At 40.4% G+C, this 23070-nt stretch overlaps 2 protein-coding genes across 2 annotated transcripts in view; both read right to left on the bottom strand.

The window, feature by feature from the left end:
* Nucleotides 1-73: 73 nt before the first annotated feature.
* xgb (x globin) lies at nt 74-5688 on the bottom strand. The gene is made up of 5 exons (XM_020919404.2): nt 5289-5688; nt 2546-2653; nt 710-830; nt 468-548; nt 74-202 (listed from the first exon to the last, which is right to left on the bottom strand). Exons 1-5 carry the CDS (start codon nt 5450-5452, stop codon nt 83-85), a joined length of 594 nt encoding a protein of 197 aa, XP_020775063.1. The 5' UTR covers nt 5453-5688; the 3' UTR covers nt 74-82.
* A 404-nt stretch (nt 5689-6092) lies between these two features.
* LOC110155307 (pleckstrin homology domain-containing family G member 3) overlaps nt 6093-23070 on the bottom strand; it is a 30107-nt gene continuing 13129 nt past the window's right edge. The window contains exons 3-18 of the mRNA XM_055157870.1: nt 17811-18304; nt 15318-15418; nt 14284-14353; nt 14159-14205; nt 13918-14068; nt 13710-13841; nt 13175-13357; nt 12935-13027; nt 12713-12799; nt 12593-12623; nt 12302-12400; nt 12180-12202; nt 9608-10003; nt 9093-9203; nt 7357-8647; nt 6093-7274 (exon numbers count right to left, since the gene is read on the bottom strand). Coding sequence (XP_055013845.1) covers nt 6616-7274; nt 7357-8647; nt 9093-9203; nt 9608-10003; nt 12180-12202; nt 12302-12400; nt 12593-12623; nt 12713-12799; nt 12935-13027; nt 13175-13357; nt 13710-13841; nt 13918-14068; nt 14159-14205; nt 14284-14353; nt 15318-15418; nt 17811-18304 — 3968 coding nt within the window. The 3' untranslated portion in view covers nt 6093-6615. The remainder of the gene's footprint in view (nt 7275-7356; nt 8648-9092; nt 9204-9607; nt 10004-12179; nt 12203-12301; nt 12401-12592; nt 12624-12712; nt 12800-12934; nt 13028-13174; nt 13358-13709; nt 13842-13917; nt 14069-14158; nt 14206-14283; nt 14354-15317; nt 15419-17810; nt 18305-23070) is intronic.

Genomic DNA, 23070 nt, shown 5'->3' on the forward strand with positions numbered 1-23070 from the left:
TATACTGCTAATAGAGTAAACAGTGAGAATAATATAGAAAACAAATGCACGTTTTTGTACATTTAAACACAGTAGAGGCGACTCATAGTGCCGTACTTCTTTTTTCCGGTCTGTCTTTGGGAGAGAGGGAGAGCTGATGCTGTCTGGTGCTTTCTTCTTGATATCCTTTTTTCATGAGACCCGTGACGTATTGGAACATTGTCTTAAACGCATAAAAAAAAACAACTCAAAAAATACACTTAATTTTTACTTCTACTGTAACTATGGGTTCAAGATGGACTGACAGCTATTCCCTAATATCCAGTTCCCCCAGACCAAAATCTAATTTATTTTTCATTGTTTTTCCAAATCGATTTCCAACCAGAACAGACATAATACCTTGGTGAATTTGATCAGAAAATAATTTTGTACTGCACAGTGTTTGCAAGGTAATAACACACTTTAAACATTCTTTATAAATTGCATACCTTCCATGCTTCCTCCAACTCTGATGTCCACCTGTCCTTCAAAATAGGCTGCACTGCACAGATGAATTCTGCTCCTACATACTATAAAACAAACAAGATATGTCATAATGTCTTTTTATTAGAATTCTATCCATAGGAGTAGGTTTTCTGACATTTATAACTGATTTTTTGGTTCTTCTTGTGTCCATAATACGTTTTAGAGAATAATAAAACCATTAGAATCCTTGAAATAGGCCACTTACATTGTAATATTTGGGTGGTGCGTGGTAATGATAATGGCTTTTCCCTAGTTCAATAGCCAGAGCATCCAGCCGTTCCAGGTGGTCCAGTCTAGCCACACTCTTCTCAATAAAAGACATGACTCTGGCAGATAGAGAAATTAAACAGGATGAACAGCCAGTTATCGATCTCAGTTAACTGATCTAATGACTGTCTGACATGCCCATGTATATGCTGATGAAAACGTTATACAGACAAGTTTGGTGATTTGTTGTGTGAGGGACTTAAACAAGTGGTCATGATATTTTGCGTGTGTACTATTGATTGATTGATTTGTTTTTATTCAGGGTTTGTGCCAAGCCTGAAACAATAATCATACATACTACATATACATTGTTAACAACAGAAAAGCACACTTCTCGAGAAGAAGTGGGAAGAAGAAAATCTTACATTAACCCACCCCTTTTCATTACATAGTTTCAAAAATGTACATTCATTATCATCATCATCATTCATTCTTTACAGGTATTTACATATAACAAAGTAAATTACATTCTATGCATACTAAATATCATTTTCAAATTTCTTTCTTTCTTTTTTTGTTTTTGTTTTGTATTGTACTGTATTATGTTTCCTGCAAAGACAAAGTGAATGCTTTTCCAGACCACTTGGGTTTTATGATTTTAAATTTTTTCATGAACTTTTTATTTCACTTAAAAATGCACTTTACTCTCTAGCCCTAGAATGTTATGCAGTGTTGATTTAAGTTACTGCAGCTTTACCAGTGGCATTTTATTTTTTGAAAATAACGACACTTAATTGTCAGTTATTCAAAAATGTAGCCATAATCTAAGTACCATCCTCATAACCACACATAAAACCCACAGTATATCCTTGCTGTTGTCATCTGTACTTTTTGAACTGTTTTAAAAATGAGTAGACTTGCTTCAGTGCATCTGCCCGGTCTGTACCAGCTCTGTGGACATTTGTCCTGATGTCCCCGGGGTGCCTCTGAAGAGCCATTTGGCCTTATCACTGCTCTCACAGCAGGACCATGCTGGCTGGGTGACACATTTTGGTGCGCTGTGCCAGGCAGCCTCTGCACCTTTAGGTCCTCAGGCGGTAATTGGTTGTTTTGGCCTTATGTTGAGAGCAATGGGTGCAGCGGGACACAGCAGACTGGAGAGTGCTTGTGGATAATGCACTGTCTGTGAATAACATTGACATCCTGGTTATTATGTTCGCGCATAGTGCACTGCTATGATGTATGACACAATAAGCTTTAATTCTCAGTAATCAAAACAAATGCTCCATTGCTTTATGCAGAGTGGAGCTTTTCAGAAGTGACTGCACATTTTGACAACGCATGCCATTCTCCAACACTGTATTGTGACAGTGCTGATGATTCCTAGTACAGCGATAGACTACTGAATACCTCTTTTCCTTGAATATAAAAGACTCCAGGAAGAGTAGATTGTTTCCACGGCAACAGCTAATAGGTACCCAAATAAACAAACCACACTGGATGCACTGAAAAGCAAGACCTGGGGATCGCTTTTGTTGATCAGAGAAAACACTAAAAATGACATGTTTTAGAAAGTTGAAAGGTGAACTATTTAAGTATTCTAGTGGAAGTCCGCCACTGACCAGTCTCCGTGGATTTTTTTATTGCTAATAATACCTTAACTTACATGTGTTCCTATAATGAGGAGGGTCTCATCTTCACAGATCTGATCTGTAACTTGGCCTTGTAACATTTCAGATGAAAGCCATTTCGACAGAGGCAGGTGGCAGGCCCTGTACCAACTTACATGGAAAATAATATCAAATATTTGAGGCTTTGTGGGTCTGTGTGTTACCTTAGCCCATGAGCTCGGAGTTCCCGGCTAGTCCTGAGTCTCTCCAGATCCTCCACATCACGGAAGAGGAAAAAGACATCCTTGCACTCGGGATGGGTCTCAAACAATCTGTTGACAGAAGTAATAATATTCCAAAAACATAATCTAAAACTTTCATGGACAAATTTCCAAACATCGGGCAATGCATTTTTCATAGTCATTCTCAAACTGTGGTGAACCAAATGGTACTTGACAATTTTAAAATTTTGTCAAAGACGACACAATGGGTCAGTGAAATATCACAGTTATATGGATCCTTTTATTCTTGTTTTTTCATTGGATTTATATAATGCCTTTCAAGACACCCAGTGCGCTTTACAGCGCATTATTCATTCACTCTATTCAGCGGTGATAAGCTATAGTGTAGCCACAGTTGCCCTGGGACAGACTGCCGTAAGTGAGGCTGTCAATCTGGGCCACCAAACCCTCTAACCACCACAAACACTCATACACCAAATTCATATTAGGCAATGTGAGTGAAGTGTCTCTTTCAAAAGCAGGTATGGTTACAGTGGTTGAAACTGAACATGGGGTCTTATTCAGTGAGAGAGGGACCGTGGGATTGACGGGCAGATCGGGGCAGTGTCTCCAGTGACCCGGTGGCTCTATTGGACTGTATTGGAGATTTACCGGTCAGTCTATGTTTCTACCCTCACCTATGGTCATGAGCTTTGGGCAATGACCGAAAGAACAAGATCGTGGATACAAGTAGTTGAATGAATTTTCTCTGTGGGATGGTTGGGCGCTCCCTTAGAGATATGGTGAGAAGCTCAATCACATGGGAGATGCTCGCAGTAGAGCCGCTGCTCCACATTAAAATGGCTTGGGCATCTGCTCCAGATTCTGCATGGACGCCTCCCTGGAGAGCAGTGTATCCCACCAGAAAGACATCCCAGGAAAGATCCAGACTCGAGGGACTAGTCTCTCGGCTCAGAGGAGCTGGAGGAAGTGTCTAGGGTGAGGGAAGTCTAGGAGTGCCGGCTTAGATTGCTGCCCCACAACCTGGCCCCAAATAAACGGAAGAAAATGTATGGATCAAAGTGAATGAGAAGATCTCTGCTTTGAATTCAGATTCCTCAAATTTAGTGTCCTCAAATCAGCCAAAGCCATTCACTTAACAGTTTTTTACACTTCTGCTCTTTCGGTCACTTTGTAATCATGGCGTATTGGGAATTGGGATTCTCACACCAACTGAACTATGATTACTTCTTGTACATGATACTTTTATCTGTACATGATAGTAAAACTCTTTGACAACAGAAAAAATATTGTTGGTGGATAAGCACTGTTATATGTCAGAAGGGACAGCTGGATATGTTGAGGATAGGGAGATTCTAAGAATGAATAGGAGAAAAAGTGATGGTAAATGTGACTTCTTGTGGCATCACTTTTAAAAATAAATTTTCAATTTTAAAGTCAGACCTACAAATCAGTTAATGCTCTCATGCTCTTTAAAACCTATGCCACTGAATCTGCTCTTTGCATTTGTTTATGTAGCAGCTAGCATGTAACCCTTTTCTGGTGTTAGTGATATAATTATTGTTCAATCACACAGTGGGAGCAGTTCTTTGAGCCTGGGGGCCCGTGGGTGGCCCTGACCTACTACAGGCTGTGTGTTTCCTGACAAACACGCTAAGGTCAAACTCTTCAGTGCTCTAAGTCTTCCCAGAGAAAGACTATGACCTATAGATATTTGTTACCAATATTTCATGGTTGAATATTTCAGATGTGTTTTTTTTTTAGCCCATATGAGACTGTATTTGTGTCATTTATGATCATGATTAGTTTGCGTGCATTTCTTATGGCATTTAACCTGCAGCAATAATGATGTAAGTGGTTAAGATGTGATCAGAAGTGATGATGGGGGAGGAGTGGTATCTGCTTCCAGCCAACAGTGGTTTGCTCCAGGGTTCAAAAGATGTGAGGGGCAGTAGAGCTGGATGTGCACTTACTGCCTGAAAAGGTCACATAATGTGTTGCTGTCACAGTGGCTCCATGGACCTGGGGCCAGCGGGGCTGACCCTTACAGCTCTACAACAAGCTGATAAACAGCGTGTTTATTATGTGTGTTTCTCCTTTCGTGACATAAGGGGTAATGTTTACATTTCACCAGGTTAACCACTGGCCAATTTTTCATAAGCAATAGGCTAAGTCTTTAAGTCTATAAAACTACAAGCCAGTTCTAAAAGCCCTTCAGTTAATGAGTCACAGACCCTGATACATCAAATACAAACAAGCTAATAAACCTGTTGTAATAATAATAAATAATGCATTTTTATCTGCCCATATCCTTTCAGAGGAGGCTAATTGGTCTCTTTTAAAGATAAATGAGGTGTGCATGGCATGACCTGGCATCCCACCGTTTTCTCACACATTTTCCCCACAGTTAATAATTTCAGTACTCAAATAAATAAATAATGATCTTACAGTCTGACAAATGTGGCGCCATGTCTGTGAGTGACTGTTCTGCTTTTTGTCATTGATAGTGGCAATATGTGGAGCATAATAACAGTTGATTGGGGACTATTGACAGATTTTCCATGAGCATCTATAGCGCACATAGAACAGAGAATGTCCCTCTATCGCCCTTAACCCACTGTTACTGACTACACATTTTGTTCAACATATTATTTCAGTGGAACACAGCCCATATAGGTTCATTGTGGACGTCATATAATATCCCATAAAGTCAAGGATGTCTTACCTGACAAACATAATAATCCCAACTTTAGCGATGTCATCTCTGATAACTTTCCAGGAGTCCTTTATCATCTGGATCTGTGCGTCGCTGAGCTGCGCCGGAGCATCATCCGTGCCCCTCTCTCCAAAGTCAGATTTTGCCGCCAGACCTGAAATAGCGCAACCCATTCTTCATGGAAAACTAATAACGATGATGTACCTGGAGCGTTATACTAATGAAATATTAAGTAACAATGTATTGAAAGATTTGTAATGTCGTTGGCATCTGGTTAAAGCGTCCAGCTCCTGGTGCGTTTCGGTCTGACTCTCCGCGTGAGTGCGGCAGCAGAGTCAAAGCCGCACGGAGGACACGGAGACAAGAGGACACGGGGCTTCCGGTGGACTCTCACTGACCTACAACAGCGTTAAGCTGAAGGGAAGCGCGGGGACTGGATCACATGTTGTGTCTAGCTTTACAGGCTGGAAGAAGCAATAACACTGAATGAAAAGTGTCTGGGTTCGTTTAGTTGGCTACATTATTCTAAAATGGACTACAAACTCACATAGTCTAATTAGATAGCAAGGAATTGATCAAGGCTAATCAATAAAAACAATTCAATAATAATTTGTTTGACTTGAGGGGTAATTTAATTGATGATTTTAGCCAGACTTCATGCTTTATAAATAGTTTTCAGTCAGACATAACCCTGAAACTACAATAAAAGCCATGTGCAAAATGTCTTGAAAATATGAAAATGTGTTTACCACAAAACATGATTAATACAATAAAATGCCATCACTTTTTGTAGTAACAGAAAGCAATGACACGTTTTATTTAAAATAATATATTTTCTGAAAAAAAAAAAAAAAAAAAGTAAAAAGGTGATAGATCAGTATTTACATGAAGCTCAAAGCTCCACAGATATACAGTTTCATAAATACGCAGTTCTGGGTAAAATGACAAAACACAGCTCCAGTGATGTTAATGTGCATGTGGAAGCCTATTGTTCCAAGTCCACAAACATAAAATAAAGTCTCTTTGGCGTCAGACATAAGCAGCAGTCCCTCCATCTGATGTGGCCCCTTTGTGTTCCCCTGAAAGCCTTACACTTGACATGGTTAGAGCAGTACTGCTATAGTGGTTATAGCAAATGGCCAATAATGGTTTGGAACCGAATAACAGGATCTTATCCTGCCATTACAGAGGCTATTTACAGATTTACATAACTTTGTACAGCACAGTCTACTATCCATATTTACAAATCATTAAATAATACATTTCCCTCATGGCGGAAAATCAAATATTGTCACTCAAACTTATTGCAACAACTATGCTGCTATGATTCAATGTTTTAAGAGCTTGTACTTAAACTCTGAAACTTTTCTCGTAAACTTCTCACAATATTGTTTTCAGTCGTTTTCCCTGAACTGAGGGCAGCCCCAGAGTCCAGACTGGCATGGGGTTGGCTCTCAGAGTCTCTGGGGGCCAGACACAGCTGGCTGGTTGTGTGCATGCCCCTCACAGGGTGCTGTAGGTTTTGGACTTCATGTAGGGGGTGAGGGCTGAACATGTGGTCCAGAGAGCTCCACCTGCACAGGACTGAATGGCCCTTAGGTGGGGGCCAGTCCTCTATCCCAAACCTGCCCCCCTGGCGCACTGGCACAGACTTAGACCTGGGACAGTCTGCCAGGGCTTTATGGAGGTCAGAGAAGCTGCTGTACTTCAGTGAGTTCTTCTTGCTCCTATTCAGGGTGCTGTCCAGTGGTGCATGCACCAGTGTGCTGGTCTGGGACACTTTGGACGAGTTGGCCTCATTGTCCTGTGTGTATTTGGAGCGCAGCTCCTGAACATCGGGCCAGTGGAAGTTCTCTGACTGAGGGGTTTGTGGAGAGGCCAGAGTGCTGTGAGAGCTCAGACCTGAACTGGGAGTCTGCACTGGGCTAGGAGAACTGACTTCATGGATGACTGCTTGAGTGGCAACATTCAAAGCCAATCTCAGGTTTGGCTTTCCTACAAGAAAAACAACAAAAGTTTGATTTATTTGATTTTTACATGTTAAAATCACTGGAATTGATTTGGTATACTACTTTACCATTTTTTCTAAACTGTGCTCTTTCTTCTTGGACAGCCGGCATGCTTCTCAGGCCAGGTTGAGTTCCAGTGTCTTGGGTTTTTTGCCACTTCATTGGCTTATTATTTTTGATGCGTTGGCTGTATTGACGTGCCAGCTGAAAGACTTTGTTTTTCACCTTTCCCATATCTTGAAGAATTTGGTCCTCTTCCATACTTGTACGGAAACTGATGCTCTTGGGTAAATGCTGTGGACTGAAATGGTCCTGGTCCTGTTCAGAGTCTGGTTCAGTCTGCTCCAGGACAGATGGAGAAGAAGCACTGGGGGTAGGGCTATGGGCTGTAGTATGAGGCTCAGAAATGTCTTCCGCTGGACCTTCTAAACTGACCTTACGAGGGGTTTGTAATAAGAGATCCTCAGAATTCTCTATAGTGTGCTGAGCTTCACCTTCCTCTTCCTTTAAATCCATTTCTTCCCAAAGCTTGAGCATCTCTGATGAGGGTTTGAACACATCATTACTGCCATTGGTTAACATTGTTTCAGTGTTTTGATTCTTGTCCAATCCAGGAAGATCAAATACAGACCAGGAAGCGGGTCTGTTTCGGGACAGTTCTTTTCTGTGAGGTGGTGTAGCCTGCTCCAGTGGAGCACTGTTTATCTGTTTGCTCAGCTGTCGGACCAGCCCTGCTGGGATGTAGGAGAGACTCTCCCTGCGTTTGATGCTGAAGTTCACATCCTGGTCCTCGGCATGTTCATAATATGTTCGAATTTTGTGGATGAGGAGTCGATCCTGCTTAGAGAGAGTGGAACGACGTTCTTCTGTAATGAAGTCATTTAGCTCAGGTTGGTGAGATGAGAGAAGTGGTTCTGGAGAGCTAGTAAACACTTGAGTGTCCTTCTCCAGGTCTAAACACACAGAGGAGCTGGTAAGTGGTTCATTATCAGTCAAAGGTGAGGAACATGCAACTGAACCCATGTCCTCTGAGATGAGACTGCTCTGTCTGGAAATGCTGTTAATGTAGCGCTCAGCCGTCACACTGGCCTGGCTCAGTATGTGTTTACTGTGCGCCACCATCTCTGGCTCCTCCTCTGACATCTCTCCATTTGTCAGGATATTTGTCTCCTCCACATGAAAACTGGAAGAGTCGCTTCCTCCTTCCTCTTCCTCCTCTGCAGTCTCCTGGGATGTGTTGTGAGGTTCTGGGGTGCTGGTTTGTAAGGACTCTGGTGTGTGACAGTATGGCACCTCAAGGAGATGGCTGCTGTTTTTGGGAGAAACAAAGTCTAGGGAGCACAGGTCCTCCACAGTGACCTGAAACAACGTGAAAAGTGTACAGGGTCAGGGGAGAAGGATGGCAAGACTCCTGCTTGGCTTTTCTGCTAATTTGAAGTAATTATAATTGTCACAATGCCTATGTTTTGACAATTCACACTAATTCTGCATTTATTCACTGAATAAATAAAACTCACTAAATAAATAAAAATGTGTATGAAGCAGTCTAAGGCAACTCTAGGAATAACTATACAAGCAGGGATACAACAACAGGAGAATAAAGTATAGCTGGTCAACTCTTTTCTTATAAAATGTATCCAAGCTGTTCAAGGTATCTCTTAGCTTGAACTGAATTTTGATAAAAATACTTTTGAAAGATAATTATATAGTGATAAGGCCAAACAACTCCAAACAATAATTCTCTGTCAACACAGATAACAAGTAAATTATGGGGGTCCTGTGTAAATACTTTATTATGAAGCACCTGAGTCGTGTGAACGTCTGTCCCAGCAGCAGCCTCATGCTTCTCCCCCAGGCTCTGAGGCTCTGTCTCCTCTAATGGGGTTTCCTGTAAATTAGCTGCTTCTTTGTCATCCTAATAACAAAAACAGAACAACTGTTTTAGGATGCAAGCTGTTTTTTTTAATTGCATTAGTGGATTAGTAGTATTGAAACAAACAAAAAAAAACTGCAAAATAAAAATATTGGTTGAAATGCATATATAAGCAAATGTGAGGGGAAAAATGTAGTATCCCATTTATTGATTTAAAATGCAAAACAAAACATGCAGTACATCTAATATATTTCACAATAATGTAAAAGCTTGCAACAGTATTCACAGACGTAAGCAAACATAAGCAAGCAGTTTAGTGGAGTAGGTGTTAGTAATGTGCTGTTAAAGTGAAGAGGGAGTGAGTGGGACAAAGTCTAATATGTGAGCACATAGCACATAGCAGAGAGCAGAGAGCAGAGGAGAAACCCAGAGTGACAAACCCTCACCATTGTGAAGTGAGTAGAAAGCATAGCCCTGCTTCTAGACTGCCAGCAGGAGATGGCTGCCAGCACTGAGCTGGCAAAGTCGGCTACCTGGTCGCCCCCCATCAGACTATCCTCCTTGTAATTGTCCCCTTCTTCGTCCTCATCTTCCTCAGCCTCCTTTGCCTTTTCACATTCCTTTGCCCCGTCAGTGGGACAGCCCGGACCCTCATCACATTCGGGGGTACTTAGCTGCTCCCTTGAGGTAATGAAATCCTCCACACTGGGCCTGCGGGCCTGGGGCTCGCCTAGAGAGCAGCTCAGCGTCCTGACACAGGAGGTGGGCTGGAGGGGACACCTGTCTCCCAGCAGGGCACCCTCACTGTCTGCGTGCTGCAGCAGGGAGTCACAGACATGTGGCTTGTTATTGCAAGACCAGTGTAGGAGCAACATGGCAATAGCAGAGGTGCAAATAGAACGGACAAAAAAGCAGCTTTAGCTCCGAGTGAGATATGATTTTCATCTTATTGAGGATTAGGCCTTTTCATTTTGAGTTGAAGTCCTTTTGAAGTTTGCCATTTTTTGTCAAATCCTTAGAAAAAGCATATCTCACTACAGCATACTGAGCTAAAACACTACTGTGGCACTACAGAACAGTCTCAAGTAAAGAGTAACTATATTAAGGTCTTACCTTCAGTATAGCTGCATGGCAGACATATGAAAAGAAAAACAAGAAACAATTAGATGAATATGATATGAAAACATATTAATCCTGTACAATTATGGTGAGGACACAACCTCTGTGTCCACCAGCAAGGCACACAGAGAGGCAAGAGTTACTCTGGGCCAGACGGATGGGAGGCCATGATTAGATAAATACCAGAAATATCTCCCTCTCACTGGCTCAAATAGGACATGATGCAATTAGCCAGGATGTGATGACCTATTCCCTCACCAAGATGGGAAGGCTGACATGAAAATTGCTTCTTCATAACATTGGTGAAAAAATTGATTTGGTCTGGGAGTACAGAGAGGCAGCTTAAACACTGTTTTAATGTGTGCACAGACCATTGAGTGGAGGCCAAATCTGACTATTGAAAGAGCCTGTGAAGGACAAAGCCTTTGACCAGAGGAATATATTTATAATAGTTCGTTAGAAGAGGTCGCTGTGTGGGCGAGTGTGTCTTTTGATCTGCTTTCCAGGTGTCTTTGAGAAAGAACAAAGCCAAAGTGTAAATATAGCCGCAAGCGGCAATGATCGGCCCTTGCGCATGCTTACGGCGCGCCCCGCAAACGGCGTGCCCCGCAAACGCTGCGCCCTGAAAACGCTGCGCCCTGAAAACGCCACGCCCCGAAAACGCCGCACCCCGCAAACGCCACACCTCACACTGAACCGAATAAACCTAATCTTAAACCTTACCCTAATCGTAATCCTAACCGTAGCCCCAACCCTAAACCTATAAGTCTTAATCTAACCCTGCATTTATCAAAATTTGGCAAAAAAAATTATCCAAGATGGCGGACTTCCGGTTTGTAAAGGGGCATGGTCACAATATACATTTTTGTTCTTATTGCCATGATGCATCTGGCTACCAAATTTGGTTTGGCTAAGCCAACGTTTGTGTAAGGACGTCCCATTGGCAAGGATACAATTTTGGCTTGCTGCCATGGCAACACAATGTAAACAGGATGTGGGCATCATTGAGTTTTTTAATCGAGACCATGTCACAAATGTGGATACCAAATTTTGTATATCTGTGACAAATAAAACCTTATTTTTACATACAAATTTTCTAGGGGGCACTATTGCACCCATTTTTGTATTTTCTTACATCAGTCTGTTCAGGGTTGAGGTGTGAACTCATGATTAAAATTTGAGTGAAATTGGTCAAAGTTTGTGCAAATTATCAGTCGTTGAAGTTTGATGGTGAGCCCTAAAAACGAACCCGAAATTTGCACCGTTGCCACGGCAACACCGTGTGACCTTTTAAAAAGCTTTTAACAACTTTTAATGTCCCACTTGTCTAGATGATACAGAATGATTCTGTCTGGGTCAAACGCCCTAGGACGAGTTCGTTCAAATACGAGGACAGGTCGCACGAATAATCCAATATGGCCGACATTTTATTTCTGTTTGGAAAATGAAAATAGCCAAAACGTAGGGAAGCGCGAGTTTTACCAGATGGCAAAATTTCCAGGACTTTTCGTCATTGTTTAGTGGGTGAAAAATGGGTGAGTTGGTTAGGAAAAAAAAATAAATAATAATAATAAGAAAGAAAGAAAAAAGAATAATATTCTGATGCGAGAACAATGTTCGGCTTTTTTTTGGCCGACAAACTATACATTTTCGGAAACCTCAGACGCATTGCTACGTCATGGCGAGGGTCCCTGGTCACTACGGGCAAGTCAGGTCGCGCCATTCCATTTTTCGGCCACTTGGAGCATCGCTTTGCGATACTAATAGGCCCTTCGCCAGCCTCTGGCGCTCAGGCCTAATGAGACCACATGACACAAATTCAACAACGAAATAACACTGTAAAATCAGTATATTCACATACACATCCTGAGATGTAAATACAGTGCTCACCTTTTGCACTTTAAAGATCTGTTTAGCAGGTTCTAGAAAGAAAGAAACAGCATGTAACAACATACACTTTAAACTTACACTTAATATTACATATTCTTAATATTTTATAGTTATTCAGTCTTGTGCTATACCAGATTTCCTGCGTCCAGTTCTCGTGGCCAAGTGGAGGTCTTCGGTCTGATCACTTGATTTTTTCATCCTCTCAGGACTGTAGTTGTACTTGCCTGGATCTAGACAAAACATGAGGAATTAAAAATTCTTAACATAATATATTTTTATAAACAGTTTATGAACTGTCATTGTAAATTTAACAACAGCCATTGACATTCATTGACATCCTCCCCCTTCCCCTCTAATATCCCTAGTTGCCATGACAACAGGGTATTGAAGAGTTTGGAGACTTTTTGGTTCGTAATACTTACAATTAGCGTTATCCAACAAGGCTTCTTTGGCCTAAAAGCAAAGGCAGCATGTGATTAAATCCACCATTCAGATACAGGTGCTTATATATGATGCATGTCTGTATTGATCTTGTCATTTACCTTTGGTGGCACAATGGTGTTGTGGTTTTCAAGTATGAGCCTCTTAATGTTATGTGACCAGAGATTTTTCTCTTCAATAGACTTAGCCTGTGAATTAAAATAAGAACATTAAAATACATGGTGCTGTAAGCCAGTATATGTGTGTGTTTAACAGAGAGCTTTTGAACACAGGGAAGTAAGAGGTTTAATAATATCTATATTATATAGATATATATATTATACCTGCACTGTGTGGGGCTGCTTAGGGTGCTTGAAATGGATGACACTGAAGAGGAGGGGATCTTTGGCGCTATCAAGTAGCATTAAAGTGGAACACTGAAATAGAGAAAATAACAAAAACTATGAATGTTAGACATGGGTAATAAATGTACGTATTACATGACACCCCTCTATGATTTAATACAATTACAATACTACTATATTACACCAGAGCATTATTTAAATAAATACTGCCAAACGTACTGAGATGTGGGTTTTGTAGACATAGTTTTCTCCCCGTTTCTTGGTAATAAGGAGCATCTTTTCGAATAAGAAGAGGGTCCGTGTGTTCTTGGCCCGAAGCACATGAAAAGTGCCCTCCAACACCAGTTCTCCACAGGTGGTCAGGTCAGCTCCCTTCCAGTTGATGAGAAGAGACTGGATCTCCTGTAGGCATACATATAGGCACAAGCTCAGCACAATACAAGCTGTATTAATGTTTTTAAAGCATATCTGTGCAGTCAAAGACCAGAAAGGTAAAGTGCAGAAAATCATTAAATGTATTGAGTTTGAACTTGAGACAATCCTACAACAGTATGTCAGTCTGATGCTTAAAAAGCTTATAGATCACTTCATTCTTTCTTCTTTCTACTTCAATGGTGTGGACATAATCAATAAAGAAGGCCAGCAGACCCCCAGAGGAGTGAAAACTTACAAGGTTTGTAAAGACGCGTTTTAGCAGATAGATAGAGCACATATTTTTAGCACGTGTGTCTGTATTGACCAAAAACTGCCTCACCTGCACTCTGACAGCATGCTCATGTTTCCTTTTCATATCGTTTATATACCAAGCCACTCCCGTCATGGTTTCTATGGCCTCCTGAACCACCTCGCATCCTTCCTCATCGGGGTCAAAGTGCTTTGCGATTTCCTAAACATACAAACAGATCATTAAAACAATTATGCATATTTTTATGATTATATTTTTATAGCGTTAAAATGTGTACCTGAAGAAGCAGGTGATATTTGAGGATTCTCTGCACTGGTTTGAGCAGGTATGACCCTAGTGGCAGGGAGCGTTTCAGAGCGGCCTGTCGATCTTTAAAGAACTTGGCCAAATTTTTACACCTCATGCAATCTGTAAGTGCTGCCACTGAGCTGAAAAACAATATGATCATAATGTTAACAGAGATCTCAACAACCTAGGGTAAAAATAAGCCCACACATGTCTTAAGTGAAGGTCCTTACTTGGGGTAGTTGTTACAATATTGTGTGTATATTTCAAAAGATTCACTCTGAAAAAAGAACATAACAATAATAGTTAGTTACAATCATTATACAAATAAATACATAGCCATAGCCATAGGTTTTACCTTATCTACAAAACATTGGGCGATTGCCACAGGGTCTCTCTGACACATGTCTAATGACTGCAGAAGCTCACTGGAAAGAAAAGAAAGAGCAACTATGGCAGACGTTGGGATTTTGTTATATTTTAGTAGCATTCACTATCCACTAGTTCTTTGGAGAGGACGTTTGTAGTAGCATAGCACCATCACTAGAGGGCAGTATTTCTTTAACCTACATCAACCGTTAATCGTTACATTTGAAAGTTCCCTCAATGAGTGTGCAAAATCATTTTATATAGTAATAACATTTTGTATAATGTTCTGTTCTGTTAAATGTATTTTGTTTATAACCACAAACCAGTGACATTGCATTGGACACGATACATCCATTGCAACACAAACCAAACGTGGCTAAATAAAAAAAATCTATGTAAACCACATCAATGGAAAAATCTCTAATTCCTAAATGACATTCCGAAATAAACATTAAATACTGGCATTCAACTGTGCCAGACCTGTCAGAAGATGAATGTGCTGACATATTAATTAATAGCACAATTTAAGAGAACTTGCTTCAAAAGGTTAATCTTGAGTTGCCCATGTCAATATTTGGTCATGGCACATGACTGCTTAATGTACAATACTTCAGATGGCGGGGGCTGGGGTAACACAATATTCATTTGTGTTAAGGTCAGATAAATCAAAGGTGACTTTTATGGCTCTTTAGAGAATAGAAAAAGCTATAGGGAGCAGTACATCATTGGAGTATACACTACAGTCCAACTGTACAGAAACATTTTCTTTCTTTAGCCATGTTGGTTTGAGTAAGACCAATAAAGTTCAATTGGTGAAATAAGAGAGGAATGTTAATGTGTGTTTTGGCAAGTGGTCAGCAAAGAGTAATGGCTGGCATTTAGATGATTAAACGTAAAGTGAGAGGACCGACTAAGCTTCACTTAACCATTCAGCGAATATCATTTGTTTTTGACATGCTCTCATTTTCCAAACATTATTTAACATTGCTGCTGTGTATCCATTGTGGCTAAAGGAACTTTTACCTGTTGAACACATAGATGTCTTCAATATTTCCGAACAAGGCGCACACCTGCTCTGGTCGAATAGGAAGGTTGTTGGTATCAATGATATGAGCCAAATAATCCTGGAAGAGAAAAAACAGATTTCACTTCATTATTGTGTACATGTAAGTCAGTATATGAGAAGAACACATTTTAGAACAGCGAGTAGAGTGTACATGCAGGGAAACAGCATGTTCATTGTACGTCCTTTAAAGTAGTTATAATGTGTGGCCTGTTTTCACATGACACAGTTTTTCTGCTGTAGACCTGGGCATGTGATCTAAAACTCTGTCCAATATCAAGTCATACAATATCAGTGTGCCTTAAACATTTCATCGTTCATACAAAGCGTTTGGGAAAGGTTCCTTTTAAGGCTTTGTTCAGTCGTCTGACTGTCTGACCTGCTGGACCCAGACTGTAAACGTCAGCGTCTGAGCCCCCTACCAGGAATCGTTCACTCCCTTCAAACTCAGGGGTATTCTGTCCAGATAAAAATAGCTAAAACCTGAGCCAGGCATGCCAACATCTGGATGACTGCTTGCTCATTTGCACAATTATTCATTCATGTGTTAAAACAAACATTGTGTAAAACTGCAAATGCCGATAACCATGTAATTACTCTACAGCCAGTAAGAGGCTAAGGATTTCCTATTAATTCAATAAATCATTTTTGTTAAATTTGTCCCTCATGATATGAAGAAAAAAAAACAAACAAACAAACAAAAAGACACTGGAGAACTTTTTGATGGACAATCTACAGACAAGAAAGGGGGCTTCATCCAAACCACAAAATATATATTATAAAATTATATTTAAAAAATACCTTTTAAACTGTTAAAGATAATGATATAAGGGGATTGTGATTTATTAGAAACAGAGCAATACAAGTTCAATGTGTCATATATGGCAAATATGCATCTTAGGAGAGAATCAGAGCCTTGCCAAAGAGTCATTAAGTGCATTGAGATTTAAAAAACACAAAATAATAGTAATTACTTTAGTACCATAAAGTATATAGATAAAGACAATTCTAAAACTATTCAGAAAAGGTAAAATTTTGTCCTGTGATTTTTGTTTCAGTGTCAATACTTGTTCTAATATCTATTTTAGACACGAGTTTCTATTATTTTGACAACTTTAGTATACATGATCTAAATATTATTCTTTGGTGCAGTGAAACAAAATTAGGGAGATAAAACAATATCTGGAGAATGATCTGTTGGAGCGGCTCGATCCAAGACATGAAGCAACTCTTTTGCAATAATCCCGAATATGCAAAGCTTGGGTGTGTTCAGACCAGGTGCTGGAAGTGTTTAGTTATCTGGACTTAACAGCTGTTAAGTAATCTCCACCACATCTGATCTGAATGACAATATTTACACACCAGCAGCTGCTTTGGTGTCCCAGGATCAGGTAGGAACTGTGGATTAGTGTTAAAGACACAAGGGCAGGCTGGGGAAGGGGGCTCACACGTTCACGGCACATTCTAGGCTTGGTGCAAAGTCAAAATAAGCAGCATGGCATCAATTTGATCTGCCCTTTCTGTGTAATTAAATCAAGATGGCGGATTTATTTGCAGTAAATGGGTTCTGAAAGAAAATCCACCAGCTATGCTTTCATCCATGTTGGTGTTGGATCAGTATATGTATGTGTGCCTAAACCAAAGCACAGAAAAAGACTGCAGGAATTTCTCAAAAGCAAGCAATTTTTCCTTCTCTCCAGACTAGCAGAGGTGTGAGTAGCTTTACTGGCCGTCACTCCACTGCCTCTGTTTAAGACATTACTGTCAGGGGCAAGGGGAAATGTTTGACAGCTGTTCAGAATAAGAATGATGTAGGGTCAGAAGGGATCGGAGTCTGGATGCTGTTTGTAATCTACAGCGCGTGATAACAGACGAGCTGCCAGTAGAAACAAGAACCATCCCTGGACATTCTGCTTTCCATATCTAAATGAGGCCAGAAATGAGAGTCAGCCGGCAAAGATTAAGTAGTGATTTGAGTTTGAACAGAACCAGACACGGTACAAACTGCAATATGATTTATACAACACATTCAGCAGAACATAACTGGCCAAGCATCTCTGATTTCACAAATACCAGATGTTTAACACGAATTTGGTAAACTGGTTTGTTTACAAGTGTCAATTCTGAATGAGACACAGACACACAATGCATTGAGCGCGTTAGACGTACCAGACGCACAATGCACATATGGTACTAAACAGAGGGGCCTTTCTTTACTGTGAGCTGCTGTTACAACCAGTCTCCTCTATGGTCCAAATTGGCACGGTAACTCAAAAACACACTGTAGACATTAAGTCATGGTGTAATACAGTATTAATTCAAGTGGAGCACACGTTTCAAGTACACAGGAAACTGATGAGTTATGCTCCCTTATTCTCAACAGTTGGCTCCTTGTGAATTCTTGGCTACAGCAATGCAAAGGAGATTTTATTTTCACTAAAAGTATAACTCACCTCCACAATACTCCGCAGATCTTTGACATACATGCGCTCCGTCTCGATGATCTCCATGACAACCCGGTCGACGTACGTCAACTTGGGGTTAGGTGCCATGGCGTCCGTTATGACAGGAGGAGGTTGGAAATGCCGCATGTTACCGTTGGATTTCCGTTTGGCGTTATTATTGTTCCACTGGTTCACATCTTTCCAGCGGTCTGTACCCTCCGGCTCCGTGGCGTGCTGTCCGTTACAGTGTGCGGGACTGAGCTCCAGGTCGATGTCGTCCTCGCTGGGGATGGGCGGCGTGGAGGAGGAGGGGAGGGCCACGGTGCTCCCGAAAAGACTGTGGCTGTCCCGGGACGATCCAGAGGACAGGGTGGACACCAGGCTCACCGGGCGCTCGCTCTCACCTTCCAGAGGGTCCATGCAGATTCGGATGTAGCAGTCAGGGTCTGTGTGGGGTGGGTCATGTTCGGTGTGGGGGAGCGGCGCGGACAGCTGAGGAGACTCTGGAACAAAGGGAAGAAAAAGTTAATTATCTAGGAGTTTGATAACACCATTGACACTTAAAATTATATCATGTGACACATCATTTGTTTGAAAATTGGCAGCAAAAACAAGGGTGGACAAAGGAAATAATGGTTTACGAATTCAAGATCACAGTTCAAGATCGTCCTGAATTCTTTATGAGCAGAATTAATGACGTATGCTTTTGGCGTGACACAAAGTTATAATTATGATACTTTTTTTTGACAGGTATCTTGTAACAGGTGCCATTTAGAGTTCAGATTTATAACAGTTCAGGTCACAACTCATACTAAACACTGTACTTGTGTTCTGTACATAGGTATTCATTTTTCAGGTCTTAGAAGAACATTCCAATCATCCAATTGTTTACTGACAGAGCTGAATGTCACACCTAACACAATTATGCCATTAGTACAGGGCAAAAGACAATATTTACAATGACTATGTAATTAATACTAGAACAAATGCTTCATAAATGTGGCCTTTACTTATTAGTATAAAGTTGCAAATTGAAGTTATATTTTCTGCTACACAAGTTCTGCTCTATTGTTTTTTTTATTTTGTAGACTTCCACAGTCAACTTTGCTATTATAGTAATGGAATACACAAAAATAATTCATTTGAATTGTTAACTGGGATATTCACTGTAGAATGCACACAAATTATATCATGTAATATTCAAATTTCATATCACCCCACCAAAATATGTTAAATGGATAACTAGAAAAACAATGAATGATACTTTTACAGAATAAATTCATACAAAAATTTGAAGTTTAAATCAGCAACAATTGTCAGTCGAACAGTTTTGTTATAATATGGCATCATTTTAAACCCCAACATCTTGTTTACATGGGAAACTGTTATGATAGACTATAGTCCAGGGGTGGGCAAACTACAGCCCGGGGGCCATATGCCATTTAATCTTTTTAATCCCGTCCTCTGAACATGAGGAATAGAATAATAATAATAATGTTCAGTGTTTCAATAAATAAATACCATGGGACTTGAAAGACAGATATTTTGTTATGATGTTTTGTAATGATTTTCAATTATGGGATATTTCATGAGATATGCCATCTACATATCCCATGTTATTTTGTTCTTTTATGAGGTGGATTACCAAAAAACTCCATCCTTCTGCTCCTGGTCTGGCCCTTGCATCAAATTTTAGAACCCTTTGTGGCCCACGAGTCAAAACGTTTGCCCACCCCTGCTGTAGTCAAAAGATGATATCAGTTAGACTAACTTGAACGACAACCTGTACTTTACACTGAATAGACTATTGTTGCATACGTCAAGGTTCTGGATATCTAATCAGGAACTAAATAGGTGGGATTAAGGAAGGGGCAACAGCTCAAATCATTACTGACATGGCCTAATTATTCTACACTGCATATTCTATGGAAAACCCAGCTATTTCCTCCTGTCCTCCTCCCTGCTGACCGCTCAACCTTAGAAAAACAGTAACACTGATGATCAGGCAAAAAATAAAAAGAACTTGTGTTTATATGTCTTAATATGACTTTGTTTAAACTGAAAAGAAATTGAATCCATATTGGGTTTTACATCCTTCCTTAACAGATGGGAATTTTATCTCCAACATGCTTCCTAAATATATGAAGTCATAGCAGAGTGAGAGCGGGGCATGGAATAGCCACTGTGCAGTTAAGGTCATTTCCTTGACATTGTGAGGAAATGGTCAAAGGTTTTCCAAATGTGTTGAATAAATGGTGCTTTGTGCCTTGAGACTAATAAATGGTTTCATGCTTGCATTAAGATAAACATGAAGTAAAACCGCTTAAGTAAGTGATATTGTCTAATGGGAATGAAGATGAGGATGAAAATGTGTGGTATTAAGCATTCTTGAATACTTCTTATTCTCAAAGACCTGCATTAAATTTCGCTTTTATAGGGGCCATCTAACGTTTATAAGTCTCGGTGGAGAGAATTATAGAAAAGGGGAAACTGTAGTATTTGAACACACATGCAGTCTTGTGATTTAGAGTCTAGTGACTGGCAGGCAGCTGGATGATGTTGTTCGGTTCATTCAGTGCAGTTTATTCACAAGGTTCGCAGCATACAACTTGGCGTCCACAGTCTTTCCATGAGTCACACTTGAGCTCATGAGATTTTCAATACTACACTACAAACAACTGTCCCAACATCATCATTCCCATGTTAAATCTCCATGTGAGAAACAGCTGGCGAGCAGGAGGCGACCAGCACTGCAGTAAGTCATGCATACAGGGACACATCTGAGGCATGGCGGTCAGTGGCTATATAGTGGTGAGCAAGTACAAAAGTATCCGGTTCCTCTCTGGTTCGGTCTTCTGGTTTGGAGTTGTGCTCCGTCTGGCATGTGAAACTCCCTTCCTTCTCTTCCACCCACACCCGGTATCCTGCTATAATAAAGCACTGTGTTGTACAGAGAGGTGTATTGCCAAGTGTAAAAGGAGGGGGAACAACACAGCTATGACAACTAAGGACAACCCAAAACCAACATCGTGTTAGTGGAGTTTCCACAGGCTTGCAGTCAATGTGGCCTTGCACAGAACCTTGACCTATATACTTATTTGCACAAAGAAGTAAACTACTAGAGGACTGCACTACAATGCATTTAATGTAATTTTCCACAATTACAACATTCCAAACTATAGCAACCATTGCACGGCATATTTCCAATATAAGATGAATAAGAAAAGAAATGTCACTCTTAAATTTTGTAACGTCAATGCCTTGGAGGAGGTCTGCCCATGGGATATGGAGGCTCTGTAGAGCTGGGCAATATGACAAGAAAATGGAATCACAATTTTCCTTCAACATTTTGATCGATGATGATTCTATTTTAATTTATTCTTTACAAAGAAAATAAAATTGGCTTTTAAAAATTATTTTATGCACAAAAACAAGAAAGCTCAGTGACATTTAACACAAAAATAGCCACATTATTTTTCTTAGCCAAGTCTGAACTCTGCTCCAAACCACATGCTTTTACAAACAGAGGGTTGTTTGTAGACCTCGCCATTAAAAAGACCCAGCCATTTCATTGCCGTTTATACGTGACGGAATCTCAATCTCGATTAAAATTGCCCAGTTCTTTTCCTCATGCATTGTGCCTACTTTAAAGTAGCTAATCTCTACGCATAGGCTCTTGTATCTTCCACCGTAGCCTTCATTAACCACTTGACTTTGCTTCTAGACATTATCTGTAGCAGATAACACACGTGTTCCAGGGAAAAACCAGCACGAGTGACCCACTCGCCCTCTTTGTTGATACAGGCCAAGCGGAGGAATGCAACAGCCTGGTCAACATGTAGGTTTAAGATAAGCCCACAGCCTGCATGTCCTTTCCATCCTGAGCAAGCAGAATGCCTCTTCTGAGCAGCTATTATCAAATGCCTGATGTTCCACGCAGTCTATTCCAGCATCTGCAAAACATTTAGGGCTAAAGTTTTCTGGAGAAATGAAGCCACGGAGCAAGGCCATGCCCATTACCGTGCTACCATGTTGTCAGAAGTGGGTCACTGTGAAAGTTCTAAGGCTGGCACTGATTTTACTTTCAAATGTAGCAAATGGAAATACAGTTTTTTAAGCAAGCTCTATGCCCTTGTATGGCAAAAGCCGACACTTCTGTTTCAATAAAGATACATTATTGAAACCTAAATTTACAGTGGAAAATTAATAAAAACTACACATTCCTTTCTATAAATGATGCTTCTCATCATTTATTATGAAACACTCAAATGCCACTGCTGTTCTGGTCATGACTGCAAAGAAAGGTCTATAAAAGGAAACAAGCATAACAGGAGTGACGGAGAGTGGCTGTAGACTAGCTCAAACCATATGTTCATGTGTATAACTACCAGTTGGCCCAGACCGTAAAATGTAACATCTGCACACAAACATACACCTCAGCTGCCATTTTTAAAAAGAAAAAACCCGTAAGCTTTAAGTAAGTGCTAATTGTACTCAAGTGGTAACAGTAAACACCCCAAGTGCTGGGTAAACATGGGCAGTGCAGTAAATTTCCATACACAATGTTTTCAAAGACCAGTTCATGTGACTATTGTGGAGACAGTTTAAAGGATAACTATATGTTCAAAGACAAAGGTATAAAGCAATCCAAGGCTCGATTTCCCCACTCACACCACAAAGCATAATATTTCAGCAAACCGCAACACAGGCCTTTTGTTCCTGTGCTACATCACTGCAGTCTTTAACTGACAGAGACATAACCATTAACCAAGCTCAAGGATACAGATAGTGTAGTATTTGTTTGGGCTACATTTCAAATGGCACCTTCACCACAATGGTTTCACTTTACACAAAAAGCCTTTTAACCGATCTTACTATAGCCTTACTGTTTTGGATCATTTTCTGTTCAGAGATTCAATAAGCAGCATTGTACAGGAATCATCTTTAAGAAATGTGACCACTTCATTTCATACATTCTAATGAAATATAGAGCAGATTGTCAGAGCAAATTAATTACCATACAGTAGTGATTGTTGTGGTAGTGGCTGAGGGTCAGGACTAGGGGTGTGCAAAAATATTTAAATATCGATATATCGTATCGTTTGATGTGATGATACAGTATCAATATTGTGGGCTGCTGTATCGCTATATCACCAACAGTATGTTTTGGTACATTTTACTAAATCAATTTTTTACAGCTCTACAGTTTTGTTGCTTGTTTGGAGGAAGGACACTTTTTTTATGCGACACATTTGACATATTCACTTTT

Source organism: Boleophthalmus pectinirostris, unplaced genomic scaffold (genome assembly GCF_026225935.1).
Source record: "Boleophthalmus pectinirostris isolate CB_2022bp ecotype Guang Dong unplaced genomic scaffold, ASM2622593v1 HiC_scaffold_10, whole genome shotgun sequence".
In the NCBI taxonomy this organism is placed as follows: Eukaryota; Metazoa; Chordata; class Actinopteri; order Gobiiformes; family Gobiidae; genus Boleophthalmus; species Boleophthalmus pectinirostris.

Excerpts from the sequence above, each read along its gene's own strand:
- xgb (XM_020919404.2), bottom strand. The coding sequence starts at position 5,452 with ATGGGTTGCGCTATTTCAGGTCTGGCGGCAAAATCTGACTTTGGAGAG. Across the intron at positions 2,654-5,288 it reads GGGATTATTATGTTTGTCAG|ATTGTTTGAGACCCATCCCG; the intron begins GTAAGACATCCT and ends TTCTGTCAACAG. Across the intron at positions 203-467 it reads AGTTGGAGGAAGCATGGAAG|ACAATGTTCCAATACGTCAC; the intron begins GTATGCAATTTA and ends TATGCGTTTAAG.